This window comes from Actinia tenebrosa, unplaced genomic scaffold (assembly GCF_029948245.1).
Source record: "Actinia tenebrosa isolate PJP-AT-01 unplaced genomic scaffold, QUT_ActTen_1.0 PGA_scaffold9__36_contigs__length_13948895, whole genome shotgun sequence".
Lineage (NCBI taxonomy): Eukaryota > Metazoa > Cnidaria > Anthozoa > Actiniaria > Actiniidae > Actinia > Actinia tenebrosa.
In genome coordinates, this window is record NW_028292586.1 from 1,918,186 (window position 1) to 1,930,895 (window position 12,710).

Here is a 12,710-nt window from a genome sequence, read left to right on the forward strand (position 1 = left end):
TGTTACAGTGTTACTCGATAAAGCCCTCTTGCGGAATCGCTCAGTGGTCGCGATGAAAGACGTAGGTTTTGGTGAACATCAATCAAAGCGTCATAGATTGTATGACTTCAAAATATTGTATTTTTCATTTATTACCATTATCGGTTGAAACGCGACCCCCGAAGTTTGATGTTTCGTTCGCCGACTAACATTTCAATGACCTTCAATCAAAGAACTGAAATCAAAGAAAAAATATCTTGAGGAAGATTTTGGACTGAATTTAATATTTTAGAGGATTAGAGTATTAAAATCTTGAATTCAGTCTAGAATCTCCTTTTTTTTCTTTGCTTTCAGTTCTTGATTGAAGGTCGTTGAAATGCTAGTCGGCGAAGGAGAAATCAAACTTCGGGGGTCGCGCTTCGAAAATGGTTTGGTCGGATGCCACAGTAACAGTTTGATTCATGCGTCAACAAGGGCGCGAGGGCAAAAATTGGTGGATTTTTAGCCGTTAGACTCCGTTATATTGGTGTTTTTTTTAGCCGTTAGAAACTGTTTAAACTGTTAATTATCTGTTCTGTTATGTGCTGGCTTGACTTTTTCAGTTTTCCCGTCTATATACGCCAAAAATACTGCTGTGACCAACGGTCCAATCGTACGTAACGAAGTACTGTATACTCGTGACCGCTTACGTAAGCGTACGCGTCGGTTAATAAGTTAATAAATTAATCCAAATCCCCTGAATAACTATTAATATTATTACTTATTATTAAAGTTTTAATCAAAATATCAGTACATATTAATTATTTTTTAAATTTTCACTGACAGGCTTAGTAAAGTAAGCTGCAAGCTTGCAATTGTTTTGATGATCAATTTTTAGTCTTTTTTTTTTATTTCATTCCTACAAAAATAGGAATAGAAGAATGATGGCTGGTTCTGTACTGGCATTGCTCGTGGTCTCTCTTCTTCATTCAACAAAGTGCTCGTGCTGTGAGTATGCTTTACGATTTCAGTTTTGAAATTAAAAACGTTGATATCACTAGTGCAATTTAAAATCAAGATTTTCACATTTGATTTTGAACTGCACTCGTTTTTTTTTTTGTTTTTTTTTTCAAACTGCACTCGAACCCATTCGATTTCCTAGGGCAGAACATGTTTAAATTTGAACGATATCATTCCTCGTTTGGGGATAGCAATAGAAGAGGAATAGGAATAGTTTTGTAAATAACAAAATGCCTCCTCTAAGTTCAGAGAAATTGTTTTCTTACCTGAATTAGCGTTAATCAATTATGCATTCTCTCTCACTGTGGCATAGCCTAGTAAGTGTTTGGGCTGAACTAGAATAAATAAATGAATAAAATGTGGGTCAATAATTTTCTTTTACTAGTTTTGTTTTCCTTTTCCTTCTTTCATACTTATTGCTCTCTTTCCTCTCGAATCTTTTCTTTATTGTTCTCCCCTCATTCCTTCCTTTTTTCCTTTTTGCGACCTCAGAAACTAGTCCATCTATCCAAAAGAGATCGACTTTGTGATTGCACGTTTCTCACCTAATTTAAAAATGCATTTTCAACAGCTACTTATAGCCGAATATTTTGTCTTTATTGTTCTCCCATCATTCCTTCCTTCCTTCCTTTTTGCAACCTTAGAAACTATAGTCTTTCTATCCAAAAGATAACGACTTTGTAATTGCACATTTCTCACCTAATTTAAAAATGCATTTTCAACAGCTGCTTTTTGCCAAATAAGTCCAAACATCACCTCAGTAGCATATAGTGAGACCATAGTAAACCACACCATTGTTGGCCCAATCATGTCATCTATTACAGCCAAGAATGAGAGAGAATGTGAGATGGAATGTCACCTGGCTGTACCAGACATGTGCTACATGTTCAACTACTATCTCTCGTCTAAGGTTTGTGAGCTGCTCTACAAGGATCGTGCTGCAGAGTACAAGGTGAAGAAGAAGAATGGATCTAAAGTCAAGACACGAAAGGTTGATAAGTTATTTTTAGTCCTGCTTTTATATCTTTCTATTGGAGAACTTTGACCACGACAATTAATGAACATTTTACAAGGCGGAGAATAAGAATGGATCTGTATTCAAACCACGAGGGATCCAGTGAGGGTGGGAGAGGGTATGGCGATGTTTTCAGTGAGGGTGGGGTTGGTATGGTGAGGAAGACAATTGGTTTCAGTAAAGGTGGAATGAGGATGACAATTGGTTTCAGTAAGGGTTGGATGGGGATGGCAATTGTTTCAGTGAGGGTGAGAAGGAAGAGAGAACGATTGGTTTCAGTGCAGAAGGTGTGTATCAATGTATCTGAATGGATGTTATATATACCTTTCTTCTAGTGTGTTTTAAACCCTTGCCTCAATGGTGGCCAGTGCTATACCCTTGGAGACAAAACAAGCAGCAGCTGCATATGCATTCCTATGTTTCAAGGATCAAAATGTGAGCGTAAGTCAAAATTTTACTTTATATATCTTGTAAAGACCACTAGCTTCATGAATGAATTCAAAGGGTAGCATAGCGGTAATGCACTCGCATCTCACCTCTAGGGTATTGGGTTCAATTCCTGGACGTGTTAATAAAGTTTATTAGGTCTATTCTTTGATTCAAGGGTTTTTCTCTGGGTTCTTTCGGTTTTCCTCCATCCGCAAAAAATTCCAATTCGATTTGAAGATTTCTGAAAGGTATTTATTGAATTAGAAAAGGACTTGCACTATTCTGTTTATGCCATAAAAGGCGGCTAATGTTTCTGCTATAGTTTGCAGGACACCTCTTCATTCAACTAAAACATACCTTGATGCCATTACAAATTACACTATCGTTGGACCACTTCTGCAGTCCCTGACAGCCTCAAGCGAGGCAAGCTGTGAGTGCAAATGTCAATGGTACGACCAAGATATGTGCTACATGTTCAACTACTATCCCTCATCTAAAGTGTGTGAGCTGTTCCACAAGGATCGTCCAGCAGAATACAAGATGGAGAAGAAGGAAGGAAGCACATTCAAAGCTCCAAAGGTTAATTTCTGCAAGAATTAATAACATACAGGATTTAGGGAATATCTTTCACATTTAAAATTAGGTTAAGACAGTGGGACATTGTAGCTAGCATGCGAACTCACAGACAGCCCACCCACGTCCATGGGCATTCTAGTGCTGGACTTAACAGTCCCAAGCCCCGTTGTTCTTTCTGCGCATACTCGAGGAAATCACATCCCACTGAGCATGCGCGATAAATGTCCAGGCCTTTGGGTCTAGTAATGAGTTTATATTGGCACCAATTTTTATCTTAAAAGTTACAAATATTATTAACTTTTCCATTTGGTTTATACAGTGTGAGGCTAATCCTTGTCTCAATGGAGGAAAGTGTCTTTCATTTGCTCAGAACATGACCGGCAACGAGTACTGTTTCTGCGAAACCATGTTTAACGGAACCTTATGCCAAAGTGAGTCATATTTTATGCTAGTTTTAAAGAGATAATGTCGTATTTTGGTCAATCTTCAATACGAACATGTACTATAATTATGTACATCTACTTGCAGATCCAACTTGTACCTTCACTTCGAGTATCACACCATACGCTAATGCCATACTGAATTACTCCATCGTTGGATCAATACTTTGGTCTTTCACCGCCACTAACGAGTCAGCCTGTGAGTGCGCTTGCAATGAAAAAGATCAAGGTCTGTGCTACTCGTTCAACTACAATCCTTCGACCAAATTTTGCGAGCTTCTCTACAAGGACACAGCAGCGAAGTACTCGGTAGTCCAGAAGCCAGGATCCACTTTTAAGGCTCGAAAGGTTGTTGATGTTGTTCTTGATGTTCGCGTCCATGTTGCTCTTTTTGTTGTTCTTGTTACTATTGTTGTTTTTGTTGTTGTTATAACTGTTGTTTTCTTTTTTTACCAGATTCTTGTTTTGTAGTTTTTTTTTACATTTTTCTTTTTTGAAATGAACACTTCTCTCACTTTTTAATGGTATTCAAAAATAATTGGATTGTTCCGCACGCAATTCTCGTGCTTTCTTATTGGTTAATTGCCATGCACATCATTTGGGAGTCATGGCAACGCAGGACGGGATGTAATCACAAAAGAAAATAGACCTGATCATCTAATGAGATTTTCTAGAAAGAATAGTCTGATCAAACCTTGAGTGGAGTGAATAGTAATAAGTCTTTGGAATTTTCGTCCTCAGAAACCTAAGGCATTAAGGTAGCGGAGTCGGGTTCCCCCTCGCTCTTAGATCCCCTCCTCCCACCATGAAAAATAATCGCCATCGCTACTCGCTACTTCGCCACCACAACTACAGCAGTAGCACAGCTCAACGGGTTCGAGCTGAAAGCATAAAAAGGCGCCTCTGGCAGCCGCTGTTGATGGTTTTCAACCAGTCCCAAGAGAATTAAATAACAAAAGACACGGCAGCCATGTTGGAGGAAATAACAAAATTCTTTTGTTAAATTCCTCTAAGATGGCCGACGTGAAAATCATCAATACTGTCCATTCGGAATTCCCCTCCACGTGGAATTTCATGTAATCACGATTCTACTTTTTCTTTCAGTGCAACTCTAACCCCTGTCTCAATGAAGGAAAGTGCTTCGTTCTCGGTAACCAAAACAAACAATCCTGCCTTTGCCATCCATTATTCACGGGGCCTAAATGTGCAAGTAAGCCAAGAAACTCCACATTTTTTATTGAAAACAAAAATTAAAAAAAACAACAAAAAAAAACCCATGAATCTTTTAAACATGCCATTGTTTAATGCGGTGGCTTTCTATCCATTTTTTTCCAGAACCTATTTGTAAGACAGACCCAAATGTTCCTGCAATTCAGTACACTGCCTCCATTTCTAATTATTCGATATCTGGTCCAATTCTGCGGTCCTTTACAACCATAAATGAGATGGCATGCGAGTGTACATGCCAGATGATGGCGCAAGGGTTGTGTTACATGTTCAACTATAATCCCTTGTCTAAGATGTGTAGCCTGCTCTACAACGATCGTGCAACAGAGTACTCGGTCTCACCACAACCAGGAATGATGTTTAAGACACGAAAGGTTGATAAGTGCTTTCTTTATAGTTCTGCTCTTAACTTTTCTATTAGAGAAAAAATCATTTATGATCACGACCATTTTTCTCTAAACCGGGCAAGTTCACGACGCTACGACAACGGTTGTGACGTTACAAAGGACGAGATAAAAATTCAACAGCGCGCGTATTTGTGCTCCATGGGGCCGTTCAAGTGGACCACGTTGCTCCGATGTCCCCAACATCATGGACGTCATGTCAAAAGTTAATAAATAAAGCCTTCTCTCTGGTATTCCTCCACAAAACTCAGCACTCTGAATTTCAATTCGAGTGCGAGTGTGCCCTGACTTTGTTCGTTGTTCAATAAAACTTTGAAGCAACGCTTCTTATTTTGTCTTTTTCTTTTTGCAGTGTGTATCCAATCCATGCTATACCATCGGCGGCGAATGTTACTCTCTTGGAGATGGCAGCGGCCAATTCTGTTTGTGCAAACCAAACTTCAATGGAAAGTACTGTCACAGTAAGTTTGCGAGTATTAACTACGTCATTCATGATTAACATTATTATTAGGAGTCGCCTAATAAACAGTGATAGATGAAGGTTAGAGACCAGAAGAAGGCTTACCCTGGCTATCTAATCAGTAGCGAAGCGAGTCTCAGAGTGAGCGCGCGCGTTTTGGCGCGAAAGCTAACGCCAAAATTACAGGAACCCCATCAAGTCATCAGAAGACCCTTTTGCTATAAAGGGGCTTTCTACTATCCCACATGGTATAAAATAAAATTTCTCAATCATATTGACTCTTATTAAAATGGGCGGCTTCTTCTACTTTCCTAACACAATTGCTCTGTCGTACTTATAAAGATAAGCCTGTGAATGAGGCAGTGTAATTTAATTTTTTCTTGTTTTCATTCCCAGTTGCCGCAATGGGAATCCAGGTGAACACGGCCCCTGTTTGTATTGGTGCAACAGGTGACAATTTTGGTACATTCGTCGCTCCATTCGATGGCAAGGTCAAAACATTCAGGCTCGTTCACCTGTCAGGCGGCGTGGCTCACATCGGTGGGCCCTTGGACTATGCAGGACTGGGAAACTGGGGCACCAAAGCATTTTTTTTCCTTCCCTTGCTCAGGACATTTCCTATGAAGATCGAGCTTCACGTCACCGACGAAAACAATGCAAGAATCACCCCACCTCTGGGGTATCCATTGGACATGGATTATGATAGGATGGGGTACGACTTATCTGGCTACACTAACATGAGTCCAGAGCTCATCTTTCCTGAGATTTCACCACAGATCACTGTAAAGAAAGGACAGCGATTCAGAATTTGGTTTGGCCAGGATTTGGCAAACAACTTTTACGATATCGATAATTTGGGAACAACCTGTGCCGACGCGCATATTTATTACACGGAGTAACCTAATAGGACCAAGTACCATACATCATACATCACTGAATTGGAAATTGTATTATAAGTGCTTCACAAAAATTAAGGAACCCGATCCAAACGACATGTTGCAAGTGAAACCTTAAACCACAGCGAAAATTAACAAAATCACTTCTCACTCATGAGAACTAAATTGAATCCCCAACATAGGCAGAAATATATGTGGAACAACACTAGTTACATTTGGTACACTTGCAACAATTGAAATTAAGTCACCCTCATATCATCAGTAGGAGTAGATTTAAAGGGGGCCCAAAAATGAACTGTGTGGGAAACCTTACCCTGGCATATTTTTTTACTTGTAGGCTAGAAATCTTAACAGTACAAAGACTACGATGCTTTCTTCTTTCTCGCTCATGCTTTAAGTCTTGCGGGCAACTCTTAATTTTTAATTAACAATGATAAAAGGAAAGGTCCTAACATTAAGGCTTTGTGCATGTTTCGATCAACCTTCAAATGTTATCAATTAACAGAAATAGTAAAAGCAACCTCTGTAGGATTATCCAGAGATTTACTGGAGTTACTAGTGGGTATGTGAACCATGTTCCCATTGGCTACTAAATAATTCCGTGTATGGTTTTAAGAGAGAGGAGTGATAGACGGTTTTTTGGGATAAAAATATAGCTTTTATGACATCACAAGACAGCAGAAACAGTACAATCGTTTTATATACATGAAAACAGAAGCCAAATTAGCTTTTAGCAGCAACAAGAACGCATATAGCTAGAGCCAAAGGTAACACCTTTGGCACATTCATCTCTCCATCCAATGGGAAAGTCAAGGCATTAATATTGAGGGTCGTCCTGGCACTGTCAGGTGGTGTGGGACACGGCGCCTTTATTGATACACAAGGAAAATGGAGAGGCAAAGAGTGCACGAATGGAGCATGACGTTCCTAATTATATGATAAGCCTCCTCAGTTATAAGCCCCCCCCCCCCCTTCCCCGCTGTAATAAGCCCTCCTGGCCAAAAGCCCTCACCGGCTATAGGCACCTTCCATTGGTGGAGTACCACAGTACAGCCACAAAGCGCACTGTGATTTGCTCAAAATGTAGTTTTTCATTCTCAGCACATTCGCCTTTCAAAGCTTTTACAATCATTGTTGCATCATCATTGTTGTTCAATTGAAATACACATGACTACATTTTTTTTAACAAAAACAGTTTCAGATGATTTCCCCTCCCTTTTTTAAAGCCCCCCTGGTTATACTGTAAGTCTCTAGATTATAAGTTAATCCAAAACTATTTACTAAATTGTATAAGCCAGGGCTTATAACCGCGTTTCTGCGGTGCACAATCCAAGTAAAATGGATCTCCATGTTAAGTATAAAAATAAGGTATGAAACACACCTCCAGTAGGATGCCGATTGTATATGGATTGGGATACAATGGGATACAATGTTCCCGCCTATAACTAAAATAGCCCAAGGCTTGTCTCTTTAGAGATTTCTCCAATTACAGTAACAAAGGGACAAAAATTTAACATTCTGCTTGGACAAGATCATTTGTATTATGCAGAGCCGAGGATGACATTATGCTCTATTACTGTATGAGTAATGTGAGAACATTCCCAGTTAAATACTTTAGGTCCTATAACTGAACCTTGTGGAGCACCACTTTCATATTGCATATTTTATACAGGTCATTTGCTTTATACAGTACTCATTACGTCAACTTTATATACATGTAGGTCAGTAAAGGTCAGTAAACCTCTTAGTCCATTATGTATTAGGTCGTTGAAGATTTAAGAGAGAATAAGCAAGTATAGCACAATATCATAGGCAAAATCAAGGTATACTAAGGAAAAATCTGGGTATTAGAATCAAGAAGAGCATAATTAATACAATATAGCAAGTGTTGAGTCAAGTATAGAAAAGTTAAGGCATGCCCTTTATACAACATGACATATATTTCATGCTTACGAGTGGAATATTATAATATTCAGCTGTCTGTCTTGGTCTTCTTGTTCGTAGACTGGCCATCATTTGTTAAACTTGTAAAGTGTTCTTTCAGCACAGCTAGTGCTTTTCCTCGGTGTGAAATACTATTTTTTACTTCTGCAGCCATTTCAGCATACCTAGAAAGGTACGATTTAAAATCTGTTTCACACAAGTTTGATAAACTTTTAAAATTTGTGCATGCCATCCTCTGTGACGGTGCTGCACAAGGCTGTCACAAAGGAGAAGGGGGTGTACTAGGTTGCCAGTGACCCCTTCGTTTGTAGAAATGGAGTTATAAATAATCACACAATCTGGCTGTAGCCTGTTTTTAGTATTTCTGATTTATTGTACCATTTCACAGGTTGTCCAAATTCCCAATCCTTTTTATTTTATTTTATTGGTTTGGCATTTTGTAGGGAACAAAGAAAATGGCAGCTTTTCAGATTTGTGCACCCCCTTTGGGAAATCCTGGCTACGCACCTTGCTGCATCAGAGCAACTGGTAGTTTACGCTCAAGCTAAAAGGGTCTATATTGCATAAGAAAGTGGTTTCGTGATTGTATCTCCCTAGTCATGTTACATTCAACCATGGTTTAAACTTACGTTTGATCAAATCCATCAGGCTGGAAACAGGGATCCCAACCAAAATTTCTAGGTCCACGCGGCTCAACAATTTTACCCTAAACATAAAACATATTTGAATAAAGCAATAGTGATGTGAGTTGACTGAAATTCAAAAATTATGCAATTAATAGCTTAGTGATTCCAGAAGTATTTCATCAGTAGTTGTGCAACTAAATACAAATTAAGATGTTTTCCCTGTACTTACAGGAGTTTTTCCTCTGAATAAAAGAATCGGTTCATCCTTTATCCCAGAAGAAAAGGCAAAAGTACAAAGTGCAAATGCTGACTTGTCCTCCCAGTCAGTCAGCATACAATGGAGACCTACAATTAAGATGCTTATTTATCTCTTCATTTGTAACTAAATATTTTTCACTAACATATAAACCACAATGTAAGGTTAGTGTGAAATCTGTCAATTACCTTCTGGACCAATTTTCTTAAGAAACCATTTTCTGGAAAAAAAATATACAATTTAAAATATTATGATACAGATTACTTATACAGTACATTATCTTGTTCTACACACAAGCATTATAATATTATACGATATTTAAAAGGATATTACATCTATTCTCATAATTACATGACCAAATTAACCCAAGACATCTGGGTTTTTGGCTGCCGTCAATTGAAAAATTTCCAAATTCAGACCTCTGGAGATTTTATCGACGGAAGCTAAAAACACAGATGTCTTGATGTACGGCTAGTTGTCCAGGTTGAGTAAAATGAGTTGTGGGTGTAATTACCACAGAAACTTAACAAGATTTTGCATGATCAAATGATGAAAGCCATGTTGGATGGCAAGGAAAATACAATTTCTATTTCAGTTTGTAATGCGCGTGTGAGCATCTTCCTATGTAACACGCACAATATAAGTATTGAATTATTATTAGTATTAAATTATTACTTGTTTTACATGAGAAACAATTTAATTCCCAAGAGTAAATGGATTTTATTGTTCTGCCACCTGACATGGCCACTGGTAGGTGATGGTGCAAAACCTCTATCCTGTGAAAATATAGATACTTATGAAATGACTTACATATATGGACCAGGAAGGCCACCGAATGCATTAAAACCTAAACAAGTGTCCTCTACTATCACTGGTCCTTGGATCTGTTACCATGACAACAAAGAATAACAGTGTAAAAGATTTATATCTATAATAATTAATTACATTATTGGAATTAAATAATGGTACAGTGCTGAAATAACTGCTGGACATTGGACAATGTCTGACCAGAACTGGGACCGGTCTGGTCAAATCTTTGCCTTGCCAATCATTTTGACAAGTAACAATTAGCCATAAATGAATTATGACTAAGATAAAACTAATTTGGCCTGTGATCATCAACGATTGATCTGCTGTTATTTTAAGCATTGATAGTAAAACCTTTTTGGGGGTGGTGGGGGACTTAGTGGGTACGCAGTGAAGGGTTGGGGGTAAAAGGAAAAGTGTTGTCAATGTCTGTATCATAGAATGAGGCATAGCAGAATTGGTCTGGGAGGGAATAACTATGTATAAGTCCACAAATCGTGCAACCAGCACACCAAAGTAATTATAATAAATACATTACAACTATTTGGCTAATTTCCCTAACCTTTTCAGCAGCTACTTTACATTTTTCTCTTGAAATCTCATCAGGTTCACCTTGAAATTCAGGTACTGATAAAAAAATTACATTTTTTTAAATGTTTAACTTGAAACAATGATTTCTTCATGTGCTAATGCTGCTTTTTAGCTAACTTCTGACAGAAGAGTATATTTTATATTGTACGATCATCACTGTTTGTAGTTATAAGGGACTTTTCTATCTGTGAGGTTTACTCCACATGCATCACCACTGCATTCTAGTCCCCACTTTTGTGCAATTAAAATGGCAGCTAATAAGTGATGACAATTATGTTTGCATACCCATTGAGAGGCCTATTAAAAATGTTTTGGCTCTTTGATCTAAATTATTGATTTCTCAACCAAACAGCTCCACATAAACATGTTATCATTACATATTTGTGTGCAAATCAACTTATCAACTTAACATGTGTGCAAACTGTTGGTGGGTGAAACAACTTGAGGGCAAAATGACTAGATACCTCACAATATGAAACCTACAATACACATGTAGGTTTCTACAGAGGGAGCAAAACTGTAAGTGTTTCAACATATATTCAAAAACTTTCAAAGTTAGTGACGATAGTTTAATGCAGTCTGGGTGTGCATTCCAGCACATACACACTAACTAGACCACTTTTACAAAAATATGATAACTGACAATACAGAGTAAAATCAGCCAATCATGAGAGAGCAAAATCACTATCACATTGACCTTAACCAATTAATTTGTTTATTCCCACATTAAAGAACATAACATCTAAGTTGTTTTTATCAGATATTAAATAAGATCTAGGCTTTAACTGTTGCCTAACACTGATTGGTTAAAGCTGGAATGCTTTGATTTAGTCCTCTATTATGATTGGTTAACTTCATAAGAGCAGTCCAAGTTAGTATGTCTATGCTGCAAGGACTTTCCTTAAAGTAAAAAATATGGATAAGTTCTTACAGTCTATGTTTCTTGATTCAACTTTCCATGGGAAGGAATCACCTAAAATAGCAACAACCTTGACAACAACAACAACAACAACAAAAAACAAAAAAAAAAAAAAAAACAAAGCAAAAAACAAAAAAAAAGAAAGAAAATTATCAAACACTAGGATAACCTCTGGGCTGATCAAAATCAGGGTCCCCTCCCCAGGGCTATCACTGTACTTTGAAGCATTTCTAACGGGGATGTTGTACCCAGACTCTTGACTTCTAGTACACCCCCTGAGTTCAGGGCACGACTAACTCACAGATCAAACCCTGAAACTGGTAACCTCTGGTCTGATCAAAGTCAGGACACCACTAACTCAAAGTTAAAATTGGAATTTAGATTTTTGACTTTGTGGAGGAAGCAAAACCAGGAAAATGGAAAAACCTTCGATTCAAAAATTCTGATGCTGATTGTTTATAATTGGGCTTCCTGTGGTTCGTCGTAGCACTTTAGCATCAAACCTTTTCACTTCTTCTGATTTAATTTTCAAAGCACAACTCTTGCCCTCCTAAAAGGTGTTTTTAAAAGACCTTCTAAATGTTTTCTACTCATTTTTTAAATTTATTTTTCGGTCTTGTTTAGTACGAATATAAAACTTTAGCTTAAACTCGAGTTAAAATGTATTGTATTTATTATTTTCTTACCTCTTTTAGTTTGTTTTGGTTGCCAGTGACAAATACTAACGTTTTCCTAGACATTTTGAGTTATTTTATGGTAAAAGACTCAATGTTTAAGTGAAATAAGCGATGCAATGGAACAAGTGTGCACAAATCTGCACACTCGGTTCGTTCGACTGTCGGCGACTGCAAAGTCTCGTACGTCGGTCACTCGTCGGCCAACAGTCGGAAACTCCATCGGTTTACCGAAGTTTAAGCGAATCTGGGAGGATGTAAAAAGTTTTGTTTTGCGGCCTGCGCAGACAAGCTACACAGGTTATTTTGTTTAAGTCACTGACAATCGTTTGAAAAAAAAATTGTTGTATGTTTGCTTGTTCTTTAACTTTTAAAATTGATCGCTTTTTAAGATCAGTACGTACCCACAATGCTTCACAATATACTGAAGGTGGAATAAAAGGGGGACAGAGAAATCAATGGAAGAAA

At 37.9% G+C, this 12,710-nt stretch overlaps 2 protein-coding genes across 4 annotated transcripts; one reads left to right on the top strand and one right to left on the bottom strand.

Moving 5' to 3' along the window:
- Window positions 1-889: 889 nt before the first annotated feature.
- LOC116304163 (uncharacterized) lies at window positions 890-7,617 on the top strand. Of its 2 annotated transcripts, none has more exons than XM_031713839.2 (10): window positions 890-966; window positions 1,704-1,969; window positions 2,329-2,434; window positions 2,745-3,001; window positions 3,318-3,429; window positions 3,527-3,786; window positions 4,543-4,648; window positions 4,774-5,039; window positions 5,422-5,530; window positions 5,926-7,617. In XM_031713839.2, exons 1-10 carry the CDS (start codon window positions 900-902, stop codon window positions 6,426-6,428), a joined length of 2,052 nt encoding a protein of 683 aa, XP_031569699.1. In that variant the 5' UTR covers window positions 890-899; the 3' UTR covers window positions 6,429-7,617. The 2 variants fall into 2 exon arrangements, with proteins under 2 accessions (XP_031569699.1, XP_031569700.1); XM_031713840.2 differs by having other exon boundaries at window positions 2,329-2,428.
- Window positions 2,868-12,533, bottom strand: LOC116304168 (inosine triphosphate pyrophosphatase). Of its 2 annotated transcripts, none has more exons than XM_031713854.2 (9): window positions 12,255-12,532; window positions 11,581-11,638; window positions 10,621-10,685; window positions 10,062-10,135; window positions 9,440-9,471; window positions 9,225-9,340; window positions 8,999-9,075; window positions 8,379-8,533; window positions 2,868-3,009 (listed from the first exon to the last, which is right to left on the bottom strand). In XM_031713854.2, the coding sequence occupies exons 1-8, from the start codon at window positions 12,306-12,308 to the stop codon at window positions 8,398-8,400; spliced, it is 612 nt and encodes a 203-aa protein (XP_031569714.1). In that variant the 5' UTR covers window positions 12,309-12,532; the 3' UTR covers window positions 2,868-3,009; window positions 8,379-8,397. The 2 variants fall into 2 exon arrangements, with proteins under 2 accessions (XP_031569714.1, XP_031569716.1); XM_031713856.2 differs by lacking the exon at window positions 2,868-3,009 and adding an exon at window positions 6,202-6,309 and having other exon boundaries at window positions 12,255-12,533.
- Window positions 12,534-12,710: the final 177 nt, after the last annotated feature.

Coding starts and splice junctions, on each gene's coding strand:
- LOC116304163 (XM_031713839.2), top strand. CDS start 900: ATGATGGCTGGTTCTGTACTGGCATTGCTCGTGGTCTCTCTTCTTCAT. Junction 1,970..2,328: donor CTAAAGTCAAGACACGAAAG/GTTGATAAGTTA, acceptor CCTTTCTTCTAG/TGTGTTTTAAACCCTTGCCT. Junction 3,002..3,317: donor GCACATTCAAAGCTCCAAAG/GTTAATTTCTGC, acceptor TGGTTTATACAG/TGTGAGGCTAATCCTTGTCT.
- LOC116304168 (XM_031713854.2), bottom strand. CDS start 12,308: ATGTCTAGGAAAACGTTAGTATTTGTCACTGGCAACCAAAACAAACTA. Junction 9,472..10,061: donor GGCCTTCCTGGTCCATATAT/GTAAGTCATTTC, acceptor TTTTTTTTCCAG/AAAATGGTTTCTTAAGAAAA. Junction 9,341..9,439: donor TAAGAAAATTGGTCCAGAAG/GTAATTGACAGA, acceptor TCTTAATTGTAG/GTCTCCATTGTATGCTGACT.